Source organism: Cladophialophora immunda (genome assembly GCF_000835495.1).
Source record: "Cladophialophora immunda strain CBS 83496 unplaced genomic scaffold supercont1.1, whole genome shotgun sequence".
Taxonomy (NCBI): Eukaryota; Fungi; Ascomycota; class Eurotiomycetes; order Chaetothyriales; family Herpotrichiellaceae; genus Cladophialophora; species Cladophialophora immunda.
In genome coordinates, this window is record NW_015622541.1 from 7,581,170 (window position 1) to 7,600,747 (window position 19,578).

Genomic DNA, 19,578 nt, shown 5'->3' on the forward strand with positions numbered 1-19,578 from the left:
GTTATATTGTATAGTAGCCTTTTATCCGACACTCATAATGGGCGAAACGTTATTTGGAGTGATTCTAAATTCGACCATCAAGAGGTTTCAAGAAGTCTCAGGGTTTCAGACTGGTCCACAGGTGGTGAGAAATTATGAGTGCTACTTGTCGAAACTGTGTCGAGCCAAACATGTATGCGTCGTTCATCCTCTTCTTATTGTGGTGGATTAATCCGAACGAGTAGCTTGAAAAAGAATGGAGTTGAACGACGGAAACATTCAGGGGATATCGACTGCTTCTCGACCATGAGCGTGTTACTGCCATATTTCTAACCAAGGTACCCAAATTGTTCAACCGGGAAGAGGCTGTAACTTGGCGCTTTATTTCGGTAGGATTCTAGCAAGAAAGCAAAGGGGCCCAAGCCAGATCATATTCATCCTCGAGCTCCCTATCAATGCCCTGCTTTTTCAGAAGCCTCCTTGATCCTCTGGTAGGCATTCTGGATCTGTTGCTCCTTGCCCATGAGCTCCACCCACTTACGGATGTTGGGATAGCCATCCAAAGACACGTTGATATAAGTCGGACGAGATAACCACGGCTGATACTGGATGTCCGCCGAGGAAAACCCCCACGGACAAATACTTTTGCCACCCGTCGTCTTGAGTTGCTCTTCGACCACGTCGTAGTACCGATACACCTGTTTCAAGTACCGGTCGATGGCGTCTTCGTTGGGTACGTGGTGATACATGCTGTTCTCTCGCAAATCGCAGAAGTTAGCATATAGTCAATCTAAGATACACAGAGCAGAACAGTGGGCGACAAAAGTTTTCGGCATTCTGGAAAGCAGATAATGTCATCAAAGAAAGGGGGACCAACGAGAACCACACCAGCTGGCCGGTCATGGGCCCAATCGTAGTCAGCAAGAGCATTTCCCATTTGTCCAGCTCGGCCCGGTCCTTGATCGACTGCTCAGAATCACCCTTCGGCCCCAACATGGCCGTGTGGTCATACTGGCGTTTGAGATAGTTGACAATGGCGCCGCTCTCCCACAGCTCTACGCCCGTATTTGGGTCATTGATTACAGGCACTCGGCCATTGGGGCTCAACTTATCGAGGGAATTGTCGAGGTTGCGGCCTTTCGTCCTGTCGAAGACAATGTCCCAGATTTTCACCTCGTAGGGAACATCCAGGTATTCCATAGTGATTGCACATTTGAGGACATTGGGGGAGGAGATATGTCCGTGCAGGGTAATGGTTTTCAAACGCTGCTGCATTTTCAGCCGTTCAGTCGTATTGTGTCAAGGATACAAGGGCTGAAATGTGAAGATTTTTGAACCAACTGAGGATACAGTTCTGTTCAACCGGGAGACGAGGGAATCTGATAAAACAATATGTTGAACTTAGATACGAGACCCATTAATTTGATTTTGCCTTATTGAGGCAATGACCTGCGCTCGGGTCTTCCGAGCAATGCCCGTAACGTACTAGTACTGGATGAGGGGAACAAGGAACTCGGGCTTTACTCGTCGAACACGAGGTGCCTACGAAGTAAATGCTCCCCGTGGGAAGTCTGGCTCAAATGATTTCCGCGGGGGCGAGAATAGCAATAGCAGAGTTACGAGGAAAATGTTCTCGACGCGGGCTCAAGCAGTCTCACTCTTCCTTTGGTCAACAAGCAAACAGATAAACTGGATAGAATTTCAAATGTGATCATTCAAGCCATCGTTGGACAAATCTTACACCATCCATTTTCTAACCTGTCTCAATTGATCGTGTCTGACAAAAATCCATCCGCTCTTCCGTTCTCATTTCTTTTCCTGACTCTACAAAATGGTTATGGACCTGTGCCTTTCCATCCTTGACAAACCACACTTTTTTCCCAACTGTCATTCTATTCGGTTTCGCACCAAATTTGTACCAGTCAGCCTTTCTCATTATGTTGACACAAATTTTGATCCATTTCTCTTTGTGCGGGAGTGTAACTTACGTAGTTCTACCAATATCGGCGAAGTTCGCGTGATCGGGCATGATGACCTCCTCGAAATACTTGTCGTGGCGGTATCTGACAAAATCCTCCAATCTCTTGAATGTGATCTGCACGACTGCATCGAAGTCCGAGAATGGCGCAAATGTCGGGTCTGGAAAGAACTCACGGATTCCCGCCCTGGTTTCGGGACTGATGTGCGTCTAGATGGCATTACTAAGGGTCTCCAAAAACAGCAAGTGAAGTCTTACCTGAGTGTACTCAACGATGCCATATTCCTCCATTAGGTCCGCACATATCACGGCGTGGACTTTGTGCATGTGGTCGACAAACTCTTGCGGCTCCATGCCAGGTTTTCGATAGATGGTGATTGTCAAACAAAGATGCTCCTCCTGGCCGGAAGCCATGGAATTGGTGGTTATGATCAGGAATGTTGTCAAGCTGATTTGGAGGGGTGTGATGATATAAGGTGCTGAGAGATATTGGAAGCCAGATCAAGTATCCTTTCTCAATCATCAACTTTTATGGTCGATTTGGCTCAAGTGTCCTCCCCCCGTCACATGGTGGAGCTTTTGATCGATGGAAATGGAGTCGAGCTGGAGACACACTTGGCTCCCATCATCCTCACATGATCGGACAGAGCCACAGGCTTGCATTCTGCATAGATCCCGACAGGACGGAATCGAGGATGAACAAGCAAAATCTACTGCCATTACTGTGAAGATGGTCAACCGAAAGGCCGAAAAAGGGAGAAAAATGCCAAAAGTATTACTCCGTGTATGAGTTTGTTACGAAGTTTGGGTCGTACTTCAACAGATTCTCAGTACTCCTCTATATATCTCCTAGTTAAAAAGATTCGGGAGCTGTTCTAGACGATGCTTGCTGCAGAACGAAGCAAAATCCTCCACATTCAGATGAGGATATCTGTGGTTGTCTGTACCGTCGCCTAACAAGGTCGATCCGTTGATGGTGAAGTAGTTGTAGTGCATACCGAGCCATTTCCACGGCTCTTTGGGATTTGCTTGTCTTGCTGATACCATTTTCTGGTACAGGTCATCCAAAGATCCCAGATTCTCCAATGTGAATCGCACGCCGTATTCTTTCTCAAGAACGTCGGCCATTTCCTTGGCAGATTTGCTATCTCCCCGAACTGTGGACTTGAATGTTAGGTGAGTCGTGAGGGGATTTCAATTCTTTGGGTAAAGGATCAAAAGCATACCTTTCAAAACACCCGTCGCGCTCTCATCGCAAATAACCTCTGCGGTAAACCGGGCGGTATCTTCCGTTGAGGTCATGTCCCAAGGTTCGTCTCCGGTACCCCAATATCGAATCTTTGTCGAATCGACATCCAGCACGCCCATAAACTGTGTCAGGATGGCCTCCATAAATCCGCCGTTGAGAATGTGGACGGCTTTGAGATTGCTTCCTTCCTTCTCTTTCTCTTTCAGATAGTCATCGATCTGGAGCTGAAAATCTTTGAAGGGAAACTCCCCCATCTTCAAGGGCCGGTAATCGAAAGAAAAGTCCGACGCGAAGTATCGTTGCACGTTCTGAGAGATACAGGCATCGATCAGAACTCGTTGGCCGCTGTTCACCACGTCCGCATCACCGCGGTAGCAGCAAACACATGTCGACACATTGTGGAGAGCCTTTTCGATGGTTATGCGATCCGCAAAATCCGCTCTCCACGTCTCGACTTGCGGATGTTTGGCGATGGTGGCAGGGAGTTTGCTAGGATCTCGGCAAATGCCAATCACTTGGACATTATTCGACCGTTGCAGAAGGTGGGAGGCGATGTATTGAGCGACTCTGCCAGTAAATCCTGCTATCGCAATTCTTGTCGATGCCATGATTGCCGGGGAGAGAGGTCTTGTAAGAAGTCAATGCAGCACACACGCTCAATTTAGTCCCCAATTCGTTCGGATCAGAAAGATCCATTCATGATTTTGAAATATGTGTTTTCTTTTCGTCAAAATCACGCACCACGTCAATTGCGATCTCAAAAGAGAGTCGTCGCGAGCTCGGGGATCGGACATAAACGTGGTATCTACCCTAGGCTCCGCGGAGGCGCAAACTTTCACCCCTCTTCCTCCCGCGGACGAAACAATGAAAGCTCTGCAGGCATTTCGACATCTAGCATCTATCTGCAGTAATATACAATACCTCGCCTTTGAAGGCTGACTGTAGTAATGAGTCTTTCGAATACTCGAAGTACCGTTTGAACTTCTGATGCACTGGCTTCGGCGGCGAGATTAAAGTCGAAGAGACAGAAAAAATGTCTTCTAGTGTCATCTTCCCACCTACAACCGTACCAGAGCGCACGGTATCATTTCTCAAGAAATTTTTTCATCTGCTTGACGACGAAACCCTTGAAGGAGCCGAGGCATTTGGTCACCTGTTCACCGAAGAGGCGACATACCACCTTTCGCCTGTTCTGGTCTATCGTGGACGTCCAGGTAAACTTCTGTCTCAGATAAATAGTATTTTTTATGGGATTTTGAAGGACTGATATCGGACCAGCATTAATCGAGCAACGTATTTGGGCCTGGAAAACCTGGCCTCGCATGACACACTACATCAATGGTATCTACGGATCAGACCCAGAAGGCTTGAAGGTCGTTGTTGTTGGAGGTTATGGGGCGCCAGTGCCGGATGGGAAAGATGTGACTGGACCTTCAGCGGCTGTCTACGAGCTCGTTGACCACGATGGGTGTTTGCTCATCTCAAGACTTGAGATCCTATCTGTAAGTTGTTGTTCTCTTTCCTTTTGCATCCGGCCTACTAAAGCAAGGATCAATCATGAATAACCGCGGCTGTCGCACTATAGGACCCCGCTCCCTTGGCCAGCCTCATCAAGGGATAGGTGTACTTTCGCTTGGTGAGCAAGGATATCAGATCAGATCGATCGCATGATTTGTTTTCGATAGAAGCTTGTGACATCCTGAACTGGAATACTCCAAATCGCCGAGTCTGTAGAGTCCGTCGAACCTAACCTGTTCACACATCCATCATGTAGTAATACGTCTTTATCTGTTTGAAATCAAAATGTCCTCTGGCGTGTGCATCCAGAGTAATAGGACCACAGTTATCCAAAGAATCGGGGCTCTACACCAGTTATGGAGGGATCTCTGAGACTGTGGGAGCATGTGAAATTGCGTCAACAGTAAATCGCTTCCACTCACGAAATTCCAGCAGTAAAGGATTGCCAGAGTCTTGGGGGGCGAGTCCGAGCGAAGAGAGAAGCCCAGTGCCGGCCTTTTCACGTGGACGGAGACTGAAGGTGCACAAATTCCCCAGAAAGGAAGTTTTTCGGGCTCGGTGGGTCGGTTCTAACCCCTTTTGTCCCACTCGAGGGCTTGAAGTCGGGAACTTTTCATCCCGATCAGACGCATACCTTTGGTCTTTTCGTCCGTCTGCTGGTAAATCCTCCCAGTCTCCCTGGGCTATTCCCGGAGTTTAGGTATGTCCCTTGTGATCGTGAGATCGATTGCTTCGAGCTTCGGAGATCTCGTTGGTGCGACATTTTTGCTATCCAGGTGGATGTGAAATGGCCACGGCCCGAACAACTGAACTCTCCAGCGCTGGTATCCGTGACCGTGGAAGTCGGACGATATTCTTCCGAGATTTTGTACGCTGTTCCGCAAATACAGCCTGTCGATGCGTCCAATTTCACCCCAATTTCTCTTTTATCTATTGAATAATAGATATTTCTTCCACCCTAAGGCGTCTCTTGAGTCTTGACAGTGTAATTTTCCATCGTTCATCATGGCGAACCAAGCTGCCATTGTTCCATCCGCGAAAGCTCCCCTTGAGGTCAAATCGGTCGAGAAGTATACACCAGGAGCGGGCGAGATACTCGTCAAGAACGAAGTCATCTCCTTTAACCCGGTCGAAGCCAAGATAGCCAGACTCGCATTGCTCCCTGCCCCATATCCCTTCATCCCGGGTCTGTCCTGTGGAGGGACCGTTGAAGGAGTTGGCCAGGGAGTGACCGGGTTCAAGGTTGGCGACAAGGTAGCTGTGCGGCGAAATTTCGCCGCCGGCGGGAATCGGTACGGATCCTTTCAGAAGTTCGTGGTGGCTCGAATTGAGGCGGCGTCTAAATTGCCCGACGGTGTTGATCTCACCGCCGCTGCCAGCCTGATTGGGAATCTTACGACAACGATCGGGTTGTTCAATGTTCGCGCCGGACTGGAAAGGCCAAGTCTTGGCGATTCTGCCACAGCGAAGAACAAAAAGATTCTCATCTACGGCGGGTCGTCCAGCGTGGGCAGTTTGTCCGTACAGTGGGTGGCGCAGGCAGGCTATCAAGTCGTCACGACCAGTTCTCCAAAGAACAAGAACTTTGTGTCCAAGCTCGGCGCGGCGGCTGTCATAGACCACACCCAGCCACAGGACGCTCTCGTCAAGGAATTGGTGGCTCAGGGCCCGTATGACCTGGTCGCCGATGTGATTGCCTTGCCTCCCACTGTCGCCGTCAACGCTGCCGTTCTGGCGGCACAAGGTGGGGGAGACGTCCTCGCAACGTTGCCCGCTTTTGGCCCAGAGACGTTACCAGACGGCGTCAAGCGGGTGTTTGGCTCGTGGCCAGACATCATTGCTGAGGAAGACACGACTGGGGTGGAAGAATGGGCTTATCGGACCTATTTCCCACAGAGCCTCGCAAAGGGAAAGCTGATTCCCCAACCGATCAAGAAGATTACTGGAGGCTTGGGTGAAGGAGTCAACAAAGCTCTGGATTTGATGATTGCTGGCGAAGTTAGTGGGGTGAAGCTGGTTGCTGATCCGTGGGAGTAGACAGAACTTGTCTGGTAACGGGGAGCCATGGAAGAAAAGGCGTTAGGGATCTACCAACCATGGCCGAAGAAGCAGTACAGAGAATTGTGATGACCGAAGCCATTCATATATCCCCACGTAGTTTTAGTTACTTTCGTCCCTCATTGACTTGTATTATTCATCCTCATCTCGAAAGCCCTCCCCAAATTCGCGTTTCACGCGAGAGCGAAAGCGATAACTTTCATCCACGAAAGAGCTCGCTAAAAACGGTTGCGGCAACCTGCCTCGGACTCGTAGTTGAGGGCGAAACAAAGGATCGTTCGAAGCCAGATTAGCATCAATTTCACCCGGGGGAAGACGTTCAAACAGGCGTTATCCTTTTGAGTTAGTATCATAGAGATGATAGTTTCCTTCCGAAGCAAACGTAAGCTTAAATCTGTACCTATATATCCCCGTTGGGGTCTAATTTAGCACTAGACCGAATGACAAATTGGTGTGTTTGTTTCTTCCGATCACACCTTGGGCAAGCTGCGATGTCTGGCAGGGCAAAGAAAAGGTGCAAAATAATGGACTCACCTGATATAAAGGGGATCGTTTCATGACTATGAAAGACTCGGTAACAGACTCTTTGTTTTAGAAGCATCCAGACATGCTTTAGCCTCTTATATCACCACAACCTTTCAGTCTTTCCGTTTTGCCCAAAAAAGAAGAGAAAGGGCCAGAGCAGAGATTACAAGTTTCTTACCCTGAATTCCGGTCAGGATGGCTTCGCTACATGGAGAAAGAGAATCTAGTGTACCTGGAATAGCTGTGATCACCGGTGCTGCATCGGGTAAGGGACTATACTCTTTCGCCCTACCAAATCCAGATGACATGTCTATGCACTGTTTGATTTGCTGCCCTGATTTGTGTCGAGACATTACTCTACATATGTAAACAACGGAAAGATGTGCATTGTTTGCTGATGCAAGAGAATGCATGGAAGCACAGGTATTGGCCTGGCCGTCGCAAAAGCATTCGTGACCGCCGGCTGCTCCGGTGTTGCCATGGTGGACCTCAACGAAGCTGGAGTTGAAGCCGTTGCGTCTCAGATTAGAGAGAATGCCTCGTCGCATGGCCCAGAACAGGATTCCCCGCAACGGATCCATGCGTATGGCTGCGACATCTCGGATGAGGCGTCAATCGTCGCGACCTTTGAGAAGATCCGGCGCGACCTCGGCCGCGTCGACTATGCGGTCAATTGCGCGGGTGTCAATGCCACGGGCAGGCCATCCGCGGAGCTTTCGGTGAGCGAATTCGACCGCGTGGTCGCTGTCAACCTACGCGGCAGCTTCCTGTGCTCGAGGGAGGAGATTCGCGTGATGAAGGCTCAGAGCCTCGACTCGGACGTCTATCCTGGCATCCCCGCGGTGCGCGGCCAGCGAGGGAGTATAGTCAACATCGCTTCGGGGCTGGGAATGGTGGCCATGCCCAACACGGCTGACTACTGCGCCGCGAAGGCGGGCGTGATGGGTCTGACACGTTCCGATGCTGTCGATTACGCGGGCCATAGAATCCGAGTCAATGCGGTTTTGCCCGGTGCGACGATGACAGCCATGTCTCATGGGAATGACGAGTATAGAAAAGCAATCGAAACGCTGGCGGTCGACGTTTTGACTCCAATGAAGAGGTGGGGACGACCCGAGGAGATTGCAGACGCCTGCTTGTTCTTGTGTAGCAACAGGGCTAGCTTTGTGCAGGGTGTGTCCATGCCAGTGGATGGAGGATATCTCGCCATGTAGGGAAGCATGGGGGCAAGAAGGGGGAATTGCTATATCAAGGCAAAGAATCAGATATGTTTTTGGTTCCCGTGGGTAGTACGAAGACTGAAGGCAGAGACAATCGGAAGTCTTGATGAGGACTATAAAGACTCCATCTAACATGTCTCTACCTAACATCCAACTTCTCTTGACTAGAGGAAAAAGAGGCATAGCTGCTTTGAAATATGACCGCTTTCAAAGGATTTTTCTTGTAATATTGAACTATCGAGCAAACCAGCAGTTTGTTTAGAACTAAATCAGAATGTTTTCGCAACGAGTAGCAAGTCCTATTGAAAAGCACACTTCACTGCCTTTCTGTCATAGCTCCAAATGAGAAGATTGAAGATCCCCGAGCGAGGGAGAGTGTTCAACCAAGCAAATTGGTTGTGACATCGGTGCCGTTATTACCACAAAATGATCCGCCATTTGGTCGAGGTATAATGTCGGATTGGTTTTCCAAAGGCCATCAAAACGTATCCCAGAGCAGTGATGCCAAAGAAGATTGCCGCCATCTCACCTAGAGCCTGCATGATAGCCATGACCTTATTAGAGTGGGTCGCTTGTGAAGGGAGAAACGGAGAACTCACCGCTTTGAAGCCGACTTTCGAAACCCAGGGAGACACGGCGTAGATGAATCCAAAGGCGATGATGTTCTTCAGGGCATTAACTAACAACAATGCCTCTGCCGCTGCCGGATAGTACGCATCCAGGACATAGGTCATACAGATGCTGCTTGTGGCGGTTAAAGTTACACTGATCAGGCCGAAAGATACAAACAAGCCAGGCCAGCTCCATTTCTCCTCCAGTCCTGCTCCGAAGAGAGCCATTCCAATCGTCGTAAGAATGAGTGGGATTGTGATCATACTGAGTCGGACCTCTGGGTTGAAAATCCCTTGGTTGCGGATACTCCATTTGTCGGCGACCCAATCTGTGCACCAGCCGCCCAGGAAGCCGCCGACCAGATTGCCGATCAAGCTGGGGATGTTGATCAATCCATTGGTGCCGCTGCTGAAGTTGTACGGGGGTGCTTGTAAGACAGCAGGGTTGACGACGGATGACATGACACTTGTAGCCAGCGCGACGGCATCTGTTCAAATATATCAGAGAGAGGGAACAAAAGCTCTTCTAGGGATGGGGACTGACAAGCTAAAGTGGCCCAAAGAACAGCCGGATAAGCAATGAGTGGGAAAGGGCGGAGGAACAGTTCCAAGAGATTCATGTCTTTGGGGACGCCTGAGCAAAATGCGAGAAGCTGCATCTGGGACATCTTGGATGGTATTGTCGAGGAATTTGTCGGAATCGGTGCCAGTTCGAATTCATTTGCCAGAGTGCTTTCTTTTTCAGCAGGATCTTCTCCATCAATAATGCTCTCTCGAGGCTGAACTGCATTGACGTCCTCAACTTGAGTTAAGTCTCGTTTAAACCGACTTTCGGGGACAAGGAACAAGATCATTACAAAGTTGACGCCTGACAGGATGGAGATGATGCCCTTGACCCAACGCCATCCAATACCTGAAGCACACATGATCAGAGGGGAGTTGCCTGATTTGAAGCAACAGCAGAAGACTTGCCTTGAATGATGTATCCGCAGATCAAGGGGCCTAAGCTGTTTGCTAAGGCCAGAGAAAGGATGTAGATACTCATCTTAGTGGCCCTTTGGTGCAGGAAATAGATATCCTGTATTATGTGTTGTAAGCTAGGGGCGCCATAGCACAGCAAGGACGTGACTCACGTTGACAATGGCGGCGCCAATTGCTTCTGTAGAGCCAGCGGCGACTCCAGTCAGCGCCGATGCGGCAAGCAGGCTCTCAAAGCTAGTGGCGCGAGCTGCCCAGGCTGTAGAAGCAACCAGAAGCGCCGAGCTGACAAGGAAGATTGGTCTCTTGCCATAATAGACAGCCAAAGGAACCCAAACAAAGTTCTACCCCTCAATATTAGCAATTAGTGTACGGCAAGGATAAATGGTTTTTTCCTCTTACGCTGCAGCCGATAATCAAGACCAGGTACGACGATAGCTCTGTCACTTGAGCATATGGCGTTGCGAATTCGACTGAGATCTCCACGAAGGCGGGATAGACTCCGGCCACAGCAGCATTGGAAAGGAAGGCCAGTACACACATACTGCCAAAGGCGACCCATTTTCTCCATGCTGGCCATCGTAGCGGGTCGTTGGGATCTTGAGAGACGGGAGGGAAGAGCACCAAGTCGTGGTCTCCAAATTCATGACTCCGGCCCCTTGCTTCAAGAGTATGAGCAGCACTCCAAGGTAGACATATACGAGGGCTGCCTTACCATCGTGCAACCGAACAGTTCCTTCGGTATCATCCAACTGTTTGAGCGTACGAAGTTGGAAGCCCGTCATCTTTAACAGCAAACAGGAGGTGGAGGGATATGGCTCTCTCCAAGCGGCGAACGACTCGTTGGCTCACTGCACAATGAGTAGTCTGGGTTGGTCTTTCTGCTCAGTGAGAGTGGAGTCTTACACATGCTCGATATATATGTAACGGCTTCAGGTGCTTCTATTGCTGATCCTGCTGGTCTGTGAGGCTTGCGACTGGCTTCGAGCTCGGATGAGTCGACCTTTCAATGAAGCCATACCCATTGCCCGCGGAAAGGCTATACTAAACGCCCAATTGATGTCGCTTGACATAATGGTCTGGCACCAACGCAACACCCGAAGTGCGCTTTACCCGCAAGCGGTTCCAGGTCAGGTGATCGGAAAGCTCCACGACCCTCTAGACAGTTCGCGCTTTCTCCCTCCCCATGGGGACTGAAGAGTCAAGTTGGTGGCCTCCGGGGTATAGAACGGATCACCGATCACAGGGTGTAATTTACATGTGAAACACGAAATTCAGGGGGATAAAACACTACAGCAGATCGGCAAGATACTTGTTGTGCCGCCACAAATTTGCCCAATCCAAATCCCATTGACAACCATGTCGTCGATAAGTTACCAGGCACAATTACAAGGGTGTAGCAGTCTATCAGGCAAGGTTGCTGTTGTGTCTGGGTCTTCGCAAGGTATAGGAGCGGCGATTGTGCAGGAATTGTCGGGCAGAGGGGCAACGGTTGTAATCAACTATCCAAGTCCGGCATGGAAAGCAGGGGCAGAGAAAGTGTATGCCTCGCTCCAATCACCTGGAATCATCGTTGAAGCCGATTTGTCTACCATCAATGGACCAAACATACTGGTTGCCGAGACCGTCACAAAGTTCGGTCGACTTGACATCCTCGTCAACAATGCGGGCGTCATTTCGAGCGCGCCACTCGAAGAACAGACGTTGGAGCAATGGGACCGACTGGTCAATGTCAACGGCCGAGGTGTTTTCCTCTTGACCCAGGCTGCCGTGAAGCACATGACAAGGGGATCGGGAAGGATTGTCAATATTGTGAGCTCGTCCAGCAAGTATCCAGGACCCGGCCAGACGATATACGCCGGAACCAAGGGCATGGTCGAGTCTTTTACGCGATGCTGGGCCAAAGAACTGCCCCCAGTATATGGGTGTACTGTCAACGCAGTCAGTCCAGGACCAACATCGACAGAAGGACTTTCGGAGGCTCGTGGTGCACTCAAGGAGATTTCCACATACCTGAATTCCATCTACTCACAGACACCAGTGGCACCAAGGGCGGGCACTCCGAGCGAGATTGCTTACGCGGTGGCCATGTTTTGTGACGAAAAGGCACGATGGATCAATGGCACTCACGTTATCGTGTCTGGGGGTCTATTCATTGACTGACGACGAGGCCTGTTATAGAGGGCATACTAAATGATATTGGCCAGAGTGTGGAGTGTTCCGTCACATGATTTGGTCCATAGAGTCGAGGTCTGTCAACTTTTGCCTGAATACGCTTCCATGAGCTACAAACCCTCAGGGCTCTTACTCTGGCCAGCTCTCTGGCTCCGCTCTCCCTTACGCTTCCAATTCTTCCCCGGACTTGCCCCGCCAAACCCGGGCTGGGGAAATCCCCGCCTTGGCCTTGGCGTGACGTTCTCAACTTCCCTTGAAGCCACAACGGGTAATATTATTGTCTGCGTCTCGCCTATGCATCTACTAGAGTGATCGGGTTTCTAGCTCTCTCAGACCCGATGCCTCAAGGAAAGCCATACTCGAGCTGCGATGCCTGCCGTCAGTCGAGACTCGGCTGTAATTCGAGATTGCAAAGTGGCGATTCTTGCTTCAACTGTGCCCGCAAGGGGCTGAAGTGTACCTTTTCCCAAAGCCGCATTCGACTGAACGATCCGAACAGAGTCCCGGCAAGCCACAAACAAAGAGTGAATTCACAAAAGAATACCATTGCGCAAGCAAAATCCGCGGATCCGACTGCTGACCGTCCTGTGCCAGTGGATAACAGCCACCAGATAGCTCCCCTCCCATCAACAGGCCAAGATTCCCTATCTCGGACACAGCAAGCTCTGCAGCTGCACCAAATCTTGTGGAATGTCTTCACTACTTTGCTCGAACCAAGGATAGGGCTGTGGATAGGTGGTTCAGGATGCCCCTTTGTCCAATCAAGCAATGTCAGTCTACCTCGGTGTCAACCTCAACCCTGTGCGTACTGACGCAGAATATGTAAATTTATGTAGGCCCCTACGACGCTGATCTCACGACTTGCAATCACCCTGGACAGCGAGACGGGAGGTTCACCGACGAACCACAATGATCACTTTGCCGAAACCATCCGCCAAGATGTCAACAATGGCATCAATCGTGCTCTTACCTTTGCCGTGTACGCCTATGCGGTCCGATGGCTCTCCCTCGGCGGCAGCACAGGCGATGCCAACACCATTCAAGCCCGCAAAAACTTGAAGCGAGAGTTATCGGAAAATCTTTGGAGACAGGCACGACAGAACATATATCCGGCCATGTCCAAACCAACATACAGGTCCATTTTGGCTCTGTATCTATTTGCCATCGTCCCGTCCTCTTCAATCGATGAGGGAAACGGCATCAAAACCTTGTGCTTTGACGCGGCGCTGAATCATCACAATCACTTGCTTTCCAACGTGCCGGACACACTGGCTCATGCAGATCCGATTGCAAGACTACTTGCGCCGGAAGTGTATCCTCGAGCGGCGAACAGTCAATCTCACTGGCCCTCCGATCAGCAGCCCGGCATTGAGGACGAGTTCAAGGTCAAGGCTGACATCATGTACTGGTTTGGAATTATCTTGGACACGACTCGATCTTTGACTCGATGCCGACCCTCGATCATGTTACCGGGAAGAAGCGGCGAAGTCAAGGTATGGAGCACAATCCGAAGGCGAACTGACGTGTTTGAACAAGAACATCGGGCTCTCCACAACCTTCGTGCGCCGCTTGATGACAGCAAAGTCATCATCATCCTGCAGCACGCATTTGCGTTCAAAGTCTTGGTCTGGGCGGCCATTATTCGCGTGCAAGATGCCATATACCATCAAGTGTCCGAAATTACCCTGGATGAAGCCCTCGAAGCCGTCAGGCGAGACAGTAACCGTTTTGAGGAGGTTTTTGAACCGCTCCTGTCTCTGTGTCAACGAGATTTTATCTATCTGAGCCGTTCCACTCAAATGAGTTATAGTAAGTTCGCCTCGAAAAGCAAACAAGCTGGGAGAGACGGGCTACTAAAGAAAACCGCAGCTCTCCTAAAGATTCAGTTTCAGATGGGCAGTCTTATCTTAGCAGACTCGTGTCCAGATACCCTCGTCTTCACCGATACCGACTCGAGTCCATATTCTCTTCGCCTATGCGCCTGCCGAAACATTGTCAATGCGGTCAGTCTTGCCATGCGAACAGATTTTACGCAGCACGACGCGGGACCAGGATTGCCCAGTATTCTCCTCCTTGACCCGTACCCAGACTACATGACGGCTGCCTTGGTCCGGACCGGCTCGTCTTTGTTTCAACTGCATGCCAAGCAACAGATCAGCCCACAATCGGTGATGTCCATGTTCTCGACCGTCATCGCCGCGCTCGAGGTCCTCAGTGAGATATCCCATCTCGCAGTCGAAGCAATCCCTCTGCTTCGAGCCAAATTCTCCGAGTCGGGCATTGGTCAAATTGCATCAAGCAACGATCGGCAGCAGAACGATGTCTTTTACCAAGCAGCCCTTTCGGTGGCGTCCCCCGTAGATGAAAACCTATTCAATGCAGGGATCGTGGCGGAGCTCGAGCAACAGGCAAACAACCCGGGCTTGGTGGACAAGAGTGTCATCCAGACTGAGACGAACATGCTCCTGTCTTCTTTCCTCACTGACGAGATTGAACATGTTGACCTCGACCTTTTCTCCCAGGAATGGACGCTGGATGTGAGTAATATGCCCCCCCAAAAGATGTGTATCTATAGGTTCAAAACAAAAAGCGTTCTTCGACTAAACAACTGCAACTCGCTAGGAATGCTTCTCCGAGCCTTTTCAATTCCGATAAGATTTGTTGGCGGACAAACGTCCTTGTGCCTGAATAATCTCCATGGATAAGCTTGGCTTGATCAAAGCTATCTCGATTTCTGTATCTATCAGCCCTCTTGGATGACCCAAATTAATTACGGCGCAGCTGAGCTTTGAGCATGGAACGACTGAAAACCAATACTGGATTGTTGTTGAAACGGAGAAGTCCTGTGAAACACGAAATTGACAGACTGATACCTGAAAAAAAGCCAGAAGTTTTGGCTTAACGAATGGAGAAATAGTTATCCAGTAACATTTATTTTTCAACATCTGCTCAGGGCAGAAGAGGATAAATTAGTCAGGAACCTTTTACAAGCAGAGAATGTTTGAAATCAGAGAGAAGTCGATGCCTCGTCGGAATCTGGTCCGCAGCGAGGTATTTCGGTCTCGAGTGTTTTCCGATCGTCACGTCCACAAATCGAGGGCAACGTTCAATAAATCGTGTTACACTGCTATGGAACAACCTGTTATGTCAGCCTTTTCTGCATGTAAGGGGAAATGAGCATGGTGTCCCATCATAGGGAAGTCATTACAGTTCCTTAGTCTCCGCGGACGAGTTTTGGGTCCCAAAGTTTCCCGGTCGTTCTGACTGGCGGGATACTGTAGGTATCCTGTGGCTTTTTCCGGTTCACCCATGTTGCCCCTTTTCTTGTCGGGATCACCACTCGATGGCAGCCACCGGGTCGAAAGCTGTCTGTTCACTAGGTTACCCAGCTGACAAATTCGTTTCGGGCTGTGCAGTCAATTGGGCGTGTTCAAGCCACGAAATGATCAAATAGGATAGCTGAATGACAGCTGAAATCCTCAAAAAGCTCTATACGACCTGAAGACCTTCGTCCAAGTGTAGCCTGTGATATTTAATTTATACGTACATCATTGAACCTCATCTGGCGACAGTGTACATCTCCATTTCCTCAAAACGGGCTGTTATCCTATTATCTTTCTCGCGCAGGATCGAGAGAAGCCCCAGATAAGATTTAGTTTTCGAAAGATATATATATCCATTCAACAGGCACAATCGATTTAAAGCAATGGCGCTGGGGATGACTAGCCAGTTCCGACACAAGATATACCACGATGTCGAGTCGCAGTTCGTCGGCGTCGAGTCTGCGTCTTCTACTCGCGCTCTCACAGGACAATGGCCCTGCATCGGTTCCTACTGGAAGCCCAAACACCGCAACCCGGAGGTGGCATTCATGCTGTGCCACCACTCGGCTGACTTCTCCAACCACTACCTATCCGGCCCGCTGGCGCATCGCGGCTACGGCGTGCTCGGTTTTGGGATCCGGTATCGCCAGATGGAGGAGAAATTCATCTTGGAAAAGGCTCTCGACGACGTGGCGGCGGGCACGAAGTGGTTGGTCGAGAACACGCCCGTCAAGAAACTGGTCTTCATCGGCAACTCTGGAGGTGGCTCGCTCATGGCAGCGTTCCAGGCCCGTGCGGAAAAGGACCCGGCACTCAGAGGAGGCGACGCGTTCGTCTTCCTCAACGCCCATCCGGGAAGGCCAGAAGCCATCACCATGTACCTGGACCCGTCGGTGCTGGACGAGAACGACCCAACCCGCCGCGATGCCAGTCTGGACATGTACAACCCGGCCAACGGCCCACCTTACAGTCTCGAGTTCCAGACCCGCTATCGTGAGGCCCAGAAACAACGAAATCACCGAATCACCGCGTGGGCACAGGCCGAACGGGTACGCCTCAACGCCGCCGGCATCTCTGACCGCATGTTCTCGGTCAACCGCACCTTCGCCGACCTGCGCTTTCTGGACATGTCCATTGACCCTTCGGACCGCACCCCGCGGACGTGTTTCTACGGCGACCCGGAGACCGCGAACAATGGCGTCGGCCTGCTCGCGCGCGCCTGTACCATCGAGACCTGGCTGAGCATGTGGAGTCTGGAGGAGAGCAAGGCGCGGTTTGAACTGACCGCGGCAGAGTTTTCACTTCCGACGTTGGTAATTCAGAGTATGGCGGACGTGGGTGTTTTTCCGTCGAATGCGAAGCATATCTACGACATGGTCGGCGCGGAGAACAAGAAGCTGGAGTTCGTGCCAGGTGAGCATTTTTTCGAGGATAGTCAAGAGAGTTTGGAGAACGTCACGGATTTAATTGTCAAGTGGACGAGGGGCACTCTTGAGCTGTAGGGGAAAGAGGTGTTCTCGCGGTGATAGCTTTGATCTTATGCGGCTTTCTGTGATCACTGCTGCGGAACGGAAGGGAGGGCTAGAGCGGGGAATGAAAATGCGATCATTATTTGAAAAAGCTGAAAAGGAGGAACAATCGAATGTCAAAGCAGTGAGAGAGTCGGGAAGTAAGGTGGTTGTTCGATATGGAGCGAAAGGAAAACTGTCGAGCCATACAATGAAATATTTCGAAGTTTGCCCTTTCTCATTCTAAAAATTATGCTGGTCTCTGTGGATGGAGCCCATGCAGACTGATGTATCTCGGAATAAAGACCCCATGAAGGTCTACAATTTATGGGGCATCAGATATTTGTCTAAGAACACGGAAATTTATAGGTTGCTGTTTTAATTGAGGCTCATGTTCATGGGCTGTGTCTCGTGTCTATCTAATTCAATCAATCGATCACAGGCATGACTAAATACGAGTCAAACACCCCGCCCGTATGGATAAAGTGCCGACCTTTATTTGCCGAATCCCCGTGAAGCATCATCTGAGGCACCTTGTCATTGCGAAAGATGTCGGTGCCCTGGATAGTCACTTTGAGCGACTCCCCTTTGAGGAACCGGGTCGACGTGGCCACGATCTCGATGTCAACGGGGACAATCTCGCCCGGCCGCAAGATCAACTTGCGCTTGTGCGTCAACCACGGTCGGTTGTACTCGGTCAGTCCGCGGTCGAGCTCGCGGTGGCTGACCCTCAACCACCCCAGACCCAGCGGACCGTCGTCGAACATGGAAAATGCCACGAAGGGGACCTTCTCTCCACTTCTGTCCAGCTTGTCCAGCTGCACGAAGAGGTCCATGTCATCGCTTTCGTCTGTCGAGACCCAGAGACGTAGGCGCATGCTCCCCGTCAGCTCGGTGGTCTGGTTGAACGTGTAGACGAACGTGGCGTTGGCGGTCGTGGACAAGGACTCGTAGCTGGCCACCGATGCCCCGGGAAGGAACTCGTCTCGCATCTGGCCGAATGGCGCCTGGAGGTGTTTCTGCACGAAGCGGGTGCGTTTGATCGGCCATTCGGACTCGGCCCGTACAAACCCTTCGTAGGCCCTGTCGCGCACTTCGATGCGGACTCGCGGCCATGAGTCGATCTCACTGGGCTCGTCCTTGAGGAACTTCTGGTAGAAGGCTTCCTGGCGCAGCAAGCTAGAGGGCTGGTAGAAATACTGCCACTTCTTCTGCCCGTGCACCTCCAGCCATTTCTCCTTGGAACGGATGTAGGTGAACCCGTTCAGCGCGCCACGCGTGTGCATGCCAAAGTCCCCCCAGTCGGCGACGACGTACGCAGGCACGGTGATGGCCGGCAGATTCTCTGCCCTCTTCGACTCGTGATATGCGTCCATCATCTCGTGAGCTTGCTGGTTGGCGTAGTAGTCCTCAGTCTTGTTGAGCGAGAACTGGCAGGACCAGTCAGTGAACTTGATGAACTTGGTCTCCGGGATGCCGCCCGTATGCGTGTGGTCGCGAAATGCGTCGGTGAAGCCTTCCCAGGGGTTGATACAAGCCAAATGAGGTGGATTCAGTTGGGCAATGCGCCACTGCACGATGGCCAGGTACGACACGCCACAGGTGCCGACGCGGCCGTTGGACCAGGGTTGAGCGGCGATCCATTCGATCAGGTCGTAGCCGTCGTATGCCAGCTGGGGGCCCAGGATTTCCAACATCCCTTCAGATGACCAAGACCCTCGACTGTCACCGTTGACCATGGCGTAGCCTCGCTTGGTCCAGTAGGCTGGATCAGGACCCTCCCAGACGGCGTGTTTAGACACCGAGCCTTTGGGCACACCGCTACCCGGAAACATGTCGAAGGTCTTGAGGGCGTGCTTGCCGTAGGGGGACCAGGTCATCAGCGTGGGTAGCGGCTTCGAGACGCCCAGAGGACGAAAGACGTCGACGTAGATCTTGATCCCGTCTCTCATGGGCACCGCTACGTCACGCATGATTTCCATCCCGTCGACCTTTTCCACATGATTTGGCCGAAAGCCAGGGTATTTTCCTTCTTTCAAGTCGACGGGATCTTTCCAGATCAAGGGAATGGCAGGGTTGGAGCCCGGGACGGCTACTCGAGCTTCTCCCATAGTTTTCGGTGTCGATAGATAGGTGGATGATCTTGAAAAAGTGAACGAAGATCAAGCAAGGTCGAGCTGATGCAGGGAATCTGGTGTTTGATGGGCGAGAGTCTGCTCACAGGCAGGTACAAAGGGCAAAAGATGGTACAGAGAAACGGAATGGCAAAGCGGGCGCAGGTCTAGCAAGACTACGCCAGATAGTGTTGACCTGAGATGAATCGGATATCCGCCGTTTTTTCCCCGTGATCGAGACATTTATTAGCCTGTCCGTTGTTGCCTACCTTATTACCGTCAATACTTGATGAAGAATTACTGTCGTGGATAGGGCTTCTGCTCGGGATGGGAGGGAGTTGG

General features: G+C 51.0%; 3 protein-coding genes across 3 annotated transcripts; 1 reads left to right on the forward strand and 2 right to left on the reverse strand.

Annotated features, from left to right (window-relative positions):
* Positions 1–431: 431 nt before the first annotated feature.
* Positions 432–1,254, reverse strand: PV07_02221 (uncharacterized protein; the record flags this gene model as incomplete). The annotated part of the gene is made up of 2 exons (XM_016388819.1): positions 432–729; positions 857–1,254. The coding sequence occupies 2 exons, from the start codon at positions 1,252–1,254 to the stop codon at positions 432–434; spliced, it is 696 nt and encodes a 231-aa protein (XP_016255747.1).
* Positions 1,255–5,729: 4,475 nt separating this feature from the next.
* Positions 5,730–6,863, forward strand: PV07_02222 (uncharacterized protein; the record flags this gene model as incomplete). The annotated part of the gene is made up of 1 exon (XM_016388820.1): positions 5,730–6,863. One exon carries the CDS (start codon positions 5,730–5,732, stop codon positions 6,759–6,761), a length of 1,032 nt encoding a protein of 343 aa, XP_016255748.1. The 3' UTR covers positions 6,762–6,863.
* Positions 6,864–8,943: 2,080 nt separating this feature from the next.
* PV07_02223 (uncharacterized protein) lies at positions 8,944–10,901 on the reverse strand (the record flags this gene model as incomplete). Its single annotated transcript, XM_016388821.1, has 6 exons — positions 8,944–9,626; positions 9,683–10,051; positions 10,180–10,216; positions 10,272–10,460; positions 10,519–10,778; positions 10,832–10,901. The coding sequence occupies 6 exons, from the start codon at positions 10,899–10,901 to the stop codon at positions 8,944–8,946; spliced, it is 1,608 nt and encodes a 535-aa protein (XP_016255749.1).
* Positions 10,902–19,578: the final 8,677 nt, after the last annotated feature.